Raw genomic sequence first — 13,374 nt, 5'->3', positions numbered from 1 at the left:
AAGATAAGTTTTTGAAATGTTATGATCCTCGTTTTAACTTACCAAATATCTCCCGGATAACAATGGTATCACGATATAATCACATATTTTAATATACAGGAGATATTTAGGCAGCTTAGTACGAGAAATGAGCAAACTGCAATTTTTAAAGAAGAGATTTTTTATCAGTCAGAGGTTCCACTTCAAAACATCAATTTGAATCTAAACAGCAATTTTAAGAGCAGATTTCAAATTACAGTGGCGAATGATTTTTGCAGGAGTTTCGTAAACGTAAGATTTTTACACCCACCCTCAACATCGTCTCGTAGTCGCTGAATATAACAGTTCATGGTTATTTGGCTATAAATTGTTCAACCAGCATTTATAATTATTATTATTTGCCCGCTGCAAGTAATAACAGTACGTGTATTTGTTATGACTGGCTTGTTCCCATGCTGTGTGCAAGTGTTGTACAGATCACTGGCAACCTCGAGGTGAAATAAATTCGAGATAACAGAAGTCGATTTATCAGGTACTGAACACAACAATGCAACCATAGGCGGTTCCCGTATCAACGTAGAAAGAACGACTAGAGGTAAACAAACAGGCATCTGGGTAACATCGAGTTACAGAGATTTTCATAGTAACAATTATATTTACAATCATAATAATAATAAAATATTACTTTCCCTCCCTCCATGAGACCACACTTTATGGTTACATGATGTCATTACCCGACGAGCAAGGACGGTTATTGGTTTGTATCTTGTGGTATCTGTTAGTGTCCTTTCTATATAACAGTATAGCTGATTATACAACAAACCTGTATTTATAACATAACATATGGGCTAACCATTCGCTTTAAGTCCGTTGATTTGTCAATTGCTTCACATGATTCATTTATGCATTTCAAGGATATATGTCCACATGGGTACAATGTATGAAGCCCATACCTGGTGTCCCCCGCCGTGATATTGCTGGAACATTGCTAAAAGCGGCGTAAAACCCTACTCACTCACTCACTCACTCTCTCAAGGATATATGACTTGGGTGTCAGGATTGCGAATGAAATCCTGTCACCGTATATGATCCTTGGTTCGTTAGTGTCCTCAACGCGTAGAGAGTTTTCACAAAAGAAGTTAACATCAATGAGTACTTTTCTCTGACATCACATTTGCCCGTGAAGATCAGGGTTAGAAGTGATCTTCAGCAACCCATGCTTGTCGTAAGAGGCGACTAACAGGATCGGGTGGTCAGGCTCGCTGTCACAGTTGACACATGTCATCGTATCCCAATTGCGAAGGTCAATGCTCATGATGTCAATCACTGGATTGTCTGGTCCAGACTCGATTATTTACAGACCGCCGCGCTATAGCTGGAATATTGCCGAGTGCGGCGTTAAACAACAGACAAACTGACATTGAATTCAAGGTCAGTAGAATTACGTCGGCGTTAAACTCCACGCACTGCCCTAACAACTGATATCTACCAATGCTGTGTCTGAAATGAAACACAGCAGTATATTAGTTGGCTTCCTTAAGACTCAACCTCAAGTGCCCAAACTGGCACCGCATTTGTAAACCAATAACACCTCAGATAAATCATGTTTCGTACGTTCAGCTGTGATATTGTGACGTAGAAACATGCACATTGTCACAAACGTCCGAGGAAATCCGAATGTCGAGTCCGAGTTCTATTTTCAGGTACGACTGCAACAGATGTGGAAGTCCATGTTGAACATACATTGTCATTCTCATTTATACATATATATAGGGCATGATGTTAAAACCATGTGGATAGATTCTCTAGCGACAGTTCCTGAGGATATTCACTATCAAACAGCAGAATATAAATAAACTCAGTTGATATTCACAACTGTGCGTCGCCCTTGACCTTGCAGCTGGGTATCTTCCGGCATATGGCGAAGACAACCGAAGAAGATAGTGTGGTGACGTCACTGGATTCTGTGTAGTTGTGGTTTTCAATATGTCCAATGGATTTTTCAGTGTACATACGGGTCCTGTGTGAGGAAGTGACGTCAATGTGCCGTTGACGAGAACGAGATAGGTATGAGCAGCATCGATTGAACATCCCAGAGCCGTCACGCTGTACATACAGGTTACATAGTCGTTCGTTATCCTGTCGAACAGAAAATCCAAGAATTAGATACTCATTTAGAATATCGTTCAGACATGTGTCAACATGCCGAACCAGGTATATTATCTTGAAATTATTGATGGATAAACACATTAAACGTAACATATTGCATATTGCATGTTGCATTCTATAACAGGAATAATACAACTGAAGAGGTGTGGTCATGCATGTCTATGAGTGTGTGAGTGAGTATGGTTTTACACCGCATTTAGCAATATTCCAGCAATATCACAGTTGGGGGACACCAGAAATGGGCGTCACACATTGTACCCATGTGGTAAATCGAACCTGGGCCTTCGGCGTGACGAGCGAACGCTTTAACCACTAAGCTACGCCACCGCCCCACATGTCTATGAACGTTTCCAGTTGGGTTCAAGAACGTTTGAATAGCATGTAAGTTATAAGGTGCTTCAGCTCTATATGGGGGAACGCTCATAGCAGCATCCCCGAGTAGCATCTGGGTGAACCCCACGAGTGATGTTCCAGCTATATGGAGGCGGTCTGTAAATAGTCTGGATCAGACAATCCAGTGATCAACAGCATGAACATTTGGGATACGGTGACATGTGTCAACCAAGTCAGTGAGAATGATCACCCGAGCCCTTGTCGCCTCTGCCGACAAGAATTGGTTACAAGATCAATTCTAACCCGGATCTTCACGGGTAGTGAAACCCACCAGCAGATGAAGGGTGCTGACAGTCTGTAATCAAATAATGGTGTGTGTGTGTGTGTGTGTGTGTGTGTGTGTGTGTGTGTGTGTGTGTGTGTGTGTGTGTGTGTGTGTGTGTGTGTGTGTGTGTGTGTGTGTGTGTGTGTTTAGAACACATATAATTACAAACACTGTCACAGATAAGGACTGAAACGTCATAGGGATTTACTCCATTGGTCACACAATGGGCACTATGTACGAATGCTGTGACCTTAGACCGGGATTTTATGCAATGCCAAAGCGAACATTTAGAAGTCCATTAGCAAATTTAAGCGAGTAAGTGGCTCAGTGACTTAAAATTGGGTGTCATTGTAACAAGGTGGAAAGGTTCATAATATCAATTACTGGATTATCTTTTACCAGTGTGGATGATCTACATACCTCTGTCATGCAGCAAGGATAATGATGAATACCCCTTTAAGGCCCCCTTTAAATTTCGGATCACCCTCGAGACGGAACAATATGCTAGACGAACAATATGTCAACGGTTCAACCACACAGGTTCAGTGCAAATATGAACAGTTAACAAATTTTACACTATTCAGGTTTAACATTTCAAACTAAATTTCCTTTAGAGCACTAAATGTGTCTTCATGTATTGGAAATGTGTCACCATAATTTACTTTTTCAAAGAAATACTTGCCTTGAATTAACATCATTACGCCAATAAGTTCGGCGGGGGGCCACTTTATCAGATCACGAATTACCAATATTGAAATATTTCAACTTGCCTAATCAAAATTTCTATTGTAAAGAAGAACTTCTTCCTGATCACCATTTGCATACCACTGACATCAAGTCAGTTTAGGAAGGCGGAATATGATATGCAGACCTACCGCCCTCTTAAATTGGTCCTACAGTAACCTCTGCCGATACAGCTGAAATGGTTCACGTCAGGGCAAGGAAAAGCATGCGGTAGAAAGACTATTTAAGGCTAAAAGCGGGATTAAGTGGCGGGACTTTGATCAATGACCATCCTTCGGTGCCCCGTTCACAGCTGGGGTTCAGAAAACATGATATTTAACTTCCGGAGTGTTCCCTAATTTCGATTGAGTTTCCAAGGGACATGAGAGTCGAGCTCAGTGATTCAGCGAAACGTGAGACCCGACGGGGGCCAGGTCACAATTATGGGACACTGAGGGGAATTACTTCTAATTCTTACAAGATCAGGATTCAATTGTGTGGATGTGTTAAACGGACACTTTCCTCATAAGTGACTAATTAGGGGCCTTGCTGAACATCAAATGAGTCTGATAGTGTTATTGTATGCCCATGTCGTGCTCTACTTTACATGCAGCTCGCTGATCTTTAACTTTGTCTCAACAACAATGTTTTAGCATCATCAAGTTCAAAAGAGGATGTTGTTGTACCTTCAAAAACTAGGTTACGATTTTTTGAGTAGAAAATGCAACATGGGATTCCAAGAGGGTTAAGACAATGAAGAGGGTTTCAGATATGAAACGAGCTGATTGGAGTGATTTCTCGTCAAACCGTTGACATCCCTTTCAACGAGCATCGCTTTCTGGGCATGTCATCAGCAGGTATACATCGTTGAGTCATCTGACCAGACTTACTATAAACATGAGATCGTGTGTAGCAATTCTAAAGTACACAGCTTTTCACCAAGTTAACAACTGTTAACAAATCCTAGACACGATGTTAACCATGGCGATGAAGCCCTTGTACATGGTAGGCCACTGTCATCCAATCTTACATTGTGTCATCCAATCTCACATCGTGTTATCCAATCTTATATTGTGTCATTTAATCTTACATTGTGTCATCCAGTCTTACATTGTGTCATCCAATCTCACATCGTTTTATCCAATTTTACATTGTGTTATCAAATTTACATTGTGTCATACAATCTTACATTGTGTCATCCAATCTTATATTGTGTTATCCAGTCTTACATTGTGTCATCCAATCTCACATCGTTTTATCCAATTTCACATTGTGTTATCAAATTTACATTGTGTCATCCAATCTTACATTGAGTCATCCAATCTTACATTGTGTCATCCAATCTCACATCGTTTTATCCAATTTTACATTGTGTTATCAAATTTACATTGTGTCATCCAATCTTACATTGTGTCATCCAATCTTACATTGTGTCATCCAATCTTACATTGTGTTATCCAGTCTTACATTGTGTCATCCAATCTTACATTGTATCATCCAATCCTATATTGTGTTGTCAGATCTTACATTGTGTTATCAAATTTACATTGTGTCATCCAATCTTATATTGTGTCGTCAGATCTTACATTGTGTTATCAAATTTACATTGTAACATCCAATCTTACACCGTGCAATCAAATCTTCTATTGTGTCATCCAGTTTTACATATCGTCTTAAAACCTATATTGTGTCATCAGATCTTACATTTTGTCATCCAATCTCCCATTTTGTCATCCAATCTAACAAAACTTAACGGCAGCTGTATCATGGACATTACCTTTAGAATCTCAGATACAAGTGGGCGACTGTTATTAACCAAAGACAGACAACCGTCATTTAATCCTTAATACAGGCAAATCTCTGCCACACATTCCGATTCCTCATTCAATCCTTTCGCTTAAATAACGTAAACAGTGGATAAATAGATAATTTCACGCGAGGGACCATCTGCTGTATACCTAAGCAACATTGCTGTATTGAAAATATATAGGTTACCGATTACCTTTGTCACTAACACCGCGTACAGGGTTGATCCCAATTTCTGCCAGTAAACCCTAAAATCCCACTGAATACTGGACAGTTGCACTAACAGATTAATACACACTTGACAATTACACAGGGGAGTCACCAGCACTGAAAACCAGGAATTGTTCAGAAATCTCAGCCAACAGTGTCGAAACTGACATTCAGTTCTAGAGAACGCGTTGGGTACGGGTGAAACGTGTCGTTAAATCCCAGGGAAGTGTTCAAAACATGAAATGTTAGTGAAAGGTTGAAAATTGTCATCAGTCGTAAAGAATGGTTGAAAACTGCCATAATATACTAGAAACGGGTGGAAAAGCATTACAACCCAGTCAATGGTATGCATATCATTAAATCATATTTGGCAGTTGGATACTGTCTGTCAATGACACTTAGATACTGATGGGAAGTCGTTTTTAAATTCTTAAAAACTGACATTACATCCTAGTGATAGGTAGAAACTGTCATTTGTTCTAAGTGAACGATAGGAAGAAACTGTCATTTATTCCTAGTGAAACAATGAAAACTGTCATTTATTCCTAGTGAACGATAGGTAGAAACTGTCAATTATTCCTAGTGAACGACAGGAAACTGTCATTTATTCCCAGTGAAACAATGAAAACTGTCATTTATTCCTAGTGAACGATAGGTAGAAACTGTCAATTAAGTGAACGACAGGAAACTGTCATTTATTCATGAAACAATTATATCCTAGTGAACGATAGGTAGAAACTGTCAATTATTCCTAGTGAACGACAGGAAACTGTCATTTATTCCTAGTGAAACAATGTAAACTGTCATTTATTCCTAGTGAAACAATGTAAACTGTCATTTATTCCTAGTGAACGATAGGTAGAAATTGTCAATTATTCCTAGTGAACGACAGGAAACTGTCATTTATTCCTAGTGAAACAATGAAAACTGTCATTTATTCCTAGTGAACGATAGGTAGAAACTGTCAATTATTCCTAGTGAACGACAGGAAACTGTCATTTATTCCTAGTGAAACAATGTAAACTGTCATTTATTGCTAGTGAACGACAGGAAACTGTCATTAACTCCTAGTGAACTACCAATGGCATATCAGTGAACAGTGGACGAATACCACTACATAGTGTTCTACAGTAGAACATTCTCCTTACGTCAAGCACATGAAAACCAGGGAAATAATAACAAGGGGATGTAAATCGCTTCATCATAGACACATATCATACATCATACAATACTATAACGGGTCATAAATCAAACCAGTACGCAGAACGTTAAATGTAACAATAAACCCATATCTTCACGAACGCCGAAATGAAGCATTGATATATACAGTGGTAGATTCACATAGAAATATAAGTTATTATGCAAGCTTACAACAGTGCCTGTAATTCAAGCTTTACAGGGGCAAGGATGCGACACTCGTGGTCATTTATGGCGAGTAACTAACACTACTCTATCACTATTTTGTAATAAATATCCAATTAGGAACATGTTCTTCAACAAGCTATGTTGCAAATGTCTATCCAAGATCACAGCGACAATGCATTACAAAGGAAAAAATAGTCTAAGTTCACAAGCGCATTAAGTATATGGTTTCATAAATAATTGGTTATTTTACAACAAACGAATTCTCTGGTTCCACCCATCACCGTATAGTAAATTACAAATATTATAATGGCCAGTAAGGTTTAGGTTTATATAATTTCATAGTTATATGAAACCTGTTCAAGAATGGTTCAATTGTTCTAATAGGGTTCAAGAGGACGCAGGATTGCTACATTCCTTTGTCTTGTCAGACAATTGAGACGTTCTTTGTCTTGTTAGCTGATAGTGTTTCGTTTTGAGGTTATAAGAGATCCTCAATCCCACTACGTAAATAAACACAGTTGATCATTAGGGACTGGGCCTTTGTCCACAAGATTATTCACCTGACAGACACAAACGACCCAGCCCCATCCCTGGCGTGTATTTATACATGTCAAGCAGTGTTCGTCTTCAGAGGAGTGTTGGTATTTCTGGAGGCGCCCCTGGGAGAATGGCCATTGCGTGTTCTGATATATATTAATATAAAGACAGGAAGGTTCGTTTGTTAATTAAGCTACCGTAAATACCTCAACATATTGCCACAGTAAGGGTGTGTTAATACCCTATCCGAAATATACGTTTTCCAATATATTCCAATACGTAAGCCAATATTTAGTCCCAAATCGCCATAGGAAGCCCTGTTGTATTCTGGAGATATATTCGTAACTTCCCTGACACACCACGTGGTAGGATTGCTGATATGAATACATTGTTACATCCACAAAGTCAGGCACTTACAAAAGATTAATTCAACATAAAAAACAACTCATTCTATTGATAGACAATTGATGACACGTCTTTACTAAACGTCCATATGTTTTAGGACTGGGTTACGAACACCTATGGAGATTTTCATGTCATCATGGTGTGGAATATATTTTCTAAAAATCGTACAATTTCCCACTCTGAAGTTAAATTGAGAATTCGGGTTAAGACGCCCTGCTAGAGGTCTATGGGTCAAGTGTTCCAAAGAATCGATCGGATTTCGACATTGCAGATTTATGTTTTAAACATGATAATTTATATGCCACGGCGCTCTCGCTTAACCCAATACTTCAGTCTAACAATACCTCGGAGGGGTCCTTCATGACGTCTAAATCACGTTCAGACCTGCAAACTTTACATAAGATTCTTGTACCTCAAAGAACAGGTTTATATTGGTTATCTTAGCCAAACGAATGTGAAAGTGAAATGGTTCGAAAATCGTCGGATATTTTGGACACGGATTTTTATCTTCCCATGTATCGTTCGTTATCATGCAGCTCCATTAACATCCCACACTGGTTACGCAGACAGAATTGTAGGATTATTCGATTTAAGACAATGTTTCTTGCATAAAATCAGATCTTGTTGGTTTGGAGAGGAATGCTTAACTTTGCAAGATAAGGTTTGTTAGTTCAAGGTGGTGTGAAGCACAAATGGAAGATGGTGGTCACGATAACATATGTGTACATGGTAACGGTATTTGGAGAAGGAGTTCTCTACAACTACGTGCAAATTCTTGTAAACTGACAGTTAACGTAATTTTCTGGCAAAATGGACACAGTTTGACACGTATTTGTTGGTACTGCGAAACATGCTGTCAAGACACGCTGTTGCAGAATGAAGATAGTGATGTATTCATTCTAACTGTATGTAACATTTTGAGTACCTGTTGCTTGTTTGTTGTTTAAAACCGCAGTCAGTAATATTCCAGCTATATGGAGACTGTCTGTAAATCGACTCTGGACCAGACAACCTACTGATCAACATCATGGGCATCGATATACGTAGTTGGAATACGATGACCTGTGTCAAACAACTTGCGCAACGAGAACCACGACGATACGATATATAGGTAGATACCAGTCGTTAGGGCAGTGCGTGGAGTTTAACGCCGACTAAATTCTACTGACCTTGAATTCAATGTCAGTTTGTCTGTTGTTTAACGCCACTCATCAATATTCCAGCTATAGCGCGGCGGTCTGTAAATAATCGAGTCTGGACCAGACAATCCAGTGATTGACATCATGAGCATTGACTTTTGCAATTGGGATACGATGACATGTGTCAACTGTGTCAGCGAGCCTGACCACCCGATCCTGTTAATCGCCTCTTACAACAAGCATGGGTTGCTGAAGGTCAAGTCTAACCCACCCGTGAAGATCCGGGGTAGAATAGGTCTTCAGCAACCCATGTGCATGCCATAAAAGGCGACTATGCTTGTCGTAAGAGGCGACTAACGGGATCGGGTGGTCAGTTTCGCTGACTTGGTTGACACATGTCATCGGTTCCCAATTGCGCAGATCGATGCTCATGCTGTTGATCACTGGATTGTCTGGTCCAGACTCGATTATTTACAGACCGCCGCCATATAGCTGGGATATTGCTGAGTGCGGCGTAAAACTAAACTCACTCACTCACTCAAGTCTAACCCGGATCTTCACGGTTTTGGGGATACCTAAGGAGTGTTTGAATTCCGGTTGATGGCCTGCCACTGACCTCAACGACTGGGATCTTTGTTCGCGACATGAATCACTGCAGTGTTTGGTCGATACTGACGCTTAGACACCAATGAATATCAAAGAATTAAAGTGAAAGGTGCACTTGAAAAATGACAAAATTGTCAAACCGTTACTTGACGTTGCAAACTGAAGGTCCAAAACACAAACAAGATACCCGAATAAAAAAACATCACCATCGATTAACCATTTCTTACTTGTTTCATGTTTTGAGAAATTGATTTTCAATAAATACAAGTAGGTTAGCTTGAGATGATAGTAGTGGTGTGACGATTCATCGATATGCATCGATACATCGATTGATGGGCCGCCGATACAGTGAATCGATACAAAGTTTTACATTGTCGTATATCCCTATACGATACTTTAAATGGACACAATACATCGATGTTTAACTTTGAACATTGCCAAATCGCGATATCTGTCAAGAAAAAAGACTTACTTTTATTTGATGATTCAAATATTTGCTTACTTATTTTCCCTTCATAAGTACACGTTTCCTCGGAAATTCTTGCCTCAAGAATTGTGTCAGACATAGCGCTCGCATGTTATTAACATTCACAAAGTCCGTGTATAAACTTAATTATCTCGTATTCGAATGAACATTGAAAAACGCTTGCGGAATTTGACGAAATACTTTAAAATGGTTTTGTTTTGATCTTAAGGTGTTTTACAGTTGGTGTTAGAATTAAAGATTTTAGTATCGTGATACGTATCGTATCGCCACCCTTATATCGGGATTCGTATCGTATCGCAGTTTCAGTGCACAATATCTTGGCAATATATCGTCGTGACTATAATTTTAGCATCGTGATGTATCGTATCGCAGGTTGTATGCCAATACCAGCAAGAGATGATAGTGGCATTAGAGTGATATGACAACGAATATACCATACGGTCATCTGCCTCTGCATCCATATACCATGACAAGGTTACCATCAATGTGGATGATTGGATCGTTAAGAAGACTGCACAATATTACGGCCTGTATACCCACCTGCACCAGAAGTGGCCACGTGGAGTTCTGGCTCCTAGCGGCAGTTTGCTCTGACGTTTCCTGCGGCAGTTGCCATAGTATTTCCTCATTCTTCTGTAGCAGTCATAATGTCCCATATAACCTGCAACAATAAACATGCCAATGAATCGGGATACCGACCAACAACAGACAGTCGACCAGGTCTGGTGACTTTGATTATTAATAATGACGGCGTACGGTCTTGTGCATAGAGCGCAGGTCACGTATCAGTTAAGCAACGTTGGTTACAGAGTGGTTGGATGGGTGACCGTGTTTGGCAGCTTGACTCCTGAGAGTTTCTATGACTGCAGTCCTGCCCCACAACGAAGCGCATGTGACACATGTAGTTTCACCTTAGGCAAGAGAGTTTGTTCAAAATTGCCTCTGTTCACCCAGCAGTAAATGGGTACCCGGTGGGATAAGTCCTGTGACCATTAACCTTCTAGCGTCTCAGAGGCAGCTTGGGTTATCCGGGGTAATAATGTCCGTTATGTTTTATGTGTTTAGAGCATGCCCATGCCAGTTCAGAGCTTTATAGGTGGCCCTATATATCATCATTAGTATCATTAATACAATGCTTTAATCCTCAAGTGTGGTGATTAAACCCATAGTGATGAGTTCGATTAGAAGGATCAAGAGTCCGCATGCAAAGGTAACGTAAAGCTAATGATAACGTGTCAAGGGTCAAGGGTCATCGCGTATCAGGGGTCATCAAAGAACGGATGTGGACAATCCCCTAACGACGTGTCTCCCGATCAGGTATCGACAACTGTTGGCTTTACACTCGCTTGTCTCAAGATACGGCGTGTCCGGCGCTGTGTCTGTGTGTACGTGTTCGTTAATTTGTGTTCCCATCCCTTTGGGGCTTCATGTACATATGCACATTCGCGTCTTCTCCGTGTTTCTGTACGTTTTACGTTGGGTGGTCAGTACTCTACTAGCACTTGTTCATGTATGCTTGCACGTGAATGTTCACGTCCTCTACGGGTATCTGTCCGTTTTCATGTCTCCCTGTACGTTTCTGTGTATTTGTACATGTAGAATACTTAGTTTAATAGTTAGTGTCCTTTTATGTCCAGTGTTTTCTTCTGTACGTTTTTGTACTTTTGTAAGTGTAAGTGTGTATGTACTTAAGGTTTTTCGTCATGTGTATGGACATGTTAGATATATTGCACACGTTCCTGTACTTAAAACTGTTCATTTGTGCACTGGGTTGTACATGCCAATCGTCTGTGTTTGTGTTGGGTGTGTGTCGTTAAATATGATGCCAATATGCTATAGCGTTCATCTTCTGTGTTGGTGTTGTAAGGTATGTGTACTCAATAGTGCCTATAGTCTTGTAAATATTGATGTGTGTACTCAATAATGCCTATAGTCTTGTAAGTATTGATGTGTGTCCTCAATAGTGCCTATGGTCTTGTAAGTATTGATGTGTGTACTCAATAGTGCCTATGGTCTTGTAAGTATTGATGTGTGTACTCAATAGTACCTATAGTCTTGTAAGTATTGATGTGTGTACTTGATAGTGCCAATAGTAGTGCCTATGGTCTTGTAAGTATTGATGTGTGTCAATAGTGCCTATAGTCTTGTAAGTATTGATGTACTCAATAGTATCTATAGTGCCTACTTCAATAGTCTGTAGTCTTGTAAGTATTAGCCTATAGTCTTGTAAGTATTGATGTGTGTACTCAATAGTGCCTATATGGTCTTGTAAAGTAAGTATTTGATGATAGTGCCTATGGTCTTGTAAGTATTGATGTGTGTACTTGATAGTGCCTATGGTCTTGACAGTACCAGTATATGGCCTCGTAAGTATTGATGTGTGCTGCACCTATGCACGTGTTCGTCTTCAGGTAAGAGTTCATGGGTTAATATACGTGTTCATGTTAAATATCTGAGTATATTAACGTGTGTATGTAACAGTAAAGCAACATATATTGATAATTTTGCACAAGAACGTTACGAGCCTGTATTGACATATGTTTATCTTTGTTGCTATTGTTATGCTTTTGTAAGCATCAGTTCAAATGAATATGAAAGCTTTAAGATTAGGGAGATCATGTCAGTAAAACGAAAATATTTAAAATTTGTAAGACATGCTTATTGCACAGAACCTGTGACATGAAGGTATCGCCCTTCTTCATTAGTACAGGAATGAGGTATTCCTGCGTTCGTGCACGTTGATATAGATTTTAATGGATTGCCTACTTGGCAGGCAGACATGTTTACAACAATAAGAAGACGTAATCTATTACCCGAAGGGGTCACGTCAAACCGCGGGGTAAGGTAGCGCGTGTATGATGCAATTAGCCAGAAAACCTTTGAGCAGTGTGTTATTTCAAATCAATGTTACACTTTAGAAATGTTTACTTTGAATCATGAGAAGAATTACAGGCTGGTAACATTTTGTGTACAAATTCCTGTTTCCAGTCTGGTTGCATAGAGATAGACAAGAATAATAATATACGATTCTATCTGCTGTTAACCTGTGGCCTAAATCAATATTTTCTGGTTTCACATTTCTGAAATAGCTAGAAATATACATCCTTGTGTTATACATGAGAAGTCAACCATATAAACAATACCGTGGAAAATCTTATTTGTGGGATTCAGGAGATTGAAGAACTGATATTCAAACGAAGATGGATAGCTGAATGAAAATAAAATGGTATATAGGAAATATGACTGACAAATTATATCAGGAATCAGCTAAATAACAATAAGCCAATTTT

The 13,374-nt window shown here is 39.5% G+C and overlaps 1 protein-coding gene across 1 annotated transcript; it reads right to left on the bottom strand.

The window, feature by feature from the left end:
- Positions 1-1,515: 1,515 nt before the first annotated feature.
- Positions 1,516-10,739, bottom strand: LOC124275689. Its single transcript, XM_046711313.1, has 2 exons — positions 10,625-10,739; positions 1,516-2,118 (listed from the first exon to the last, which is right to left on the bottom strand). The coding sequence occupies exons 1-2, from the start codon at positions 10,711-10,713 to the stop codon at positions 1,785-1,787; spliced, it is 423 nt and encodes a 140-aa protein (XP_046567269.1). The 5' UTR covers positions 10,714-10,739; the 3' UTR covers positions 1,516-1,784.
- Positions 10,740-13,374: the final 2,635 nt, after the last annotated feature.

The sequence above is a fragment of the Haliotis rubra genome, unplaced genomic scaffold (genome assembly GCF_003918875.1).
Source record: "Haliotis rubra isolate DU_JTF1 unplaced genomic scaffold, ASM391887v1 Scf201, whole genome shotgun sequence".
NCBI lineage: Eukaryota > Metazoa > Mollusca > Gastropoda > Lepetellida > Haliotidae > Haliotis > Haliotis rubra.
The sequence above is the reverse complement of the archived record's forward strand: the minus strand, read 5'-3'. Positions and strand labels throughout refer to the sequence as shown.

Bases quoted from the DNA above. Each gene is read 5' to 3' on its own strand.
- LOC124275689 (XM_046711313.1), bottom strand. From the start codon at position 10,713: ATGAGGAAATACTATGGCAACTGCCGCAGGAAACGTCAGAGCAAACTG. The intron at 2,119-10,624 runs GTGGGTATACAG...TCTGTTCGACAG, and splicing joins CGTGGCCACTTCTGGTGCAG to GATAACGAACGACTATGTAA.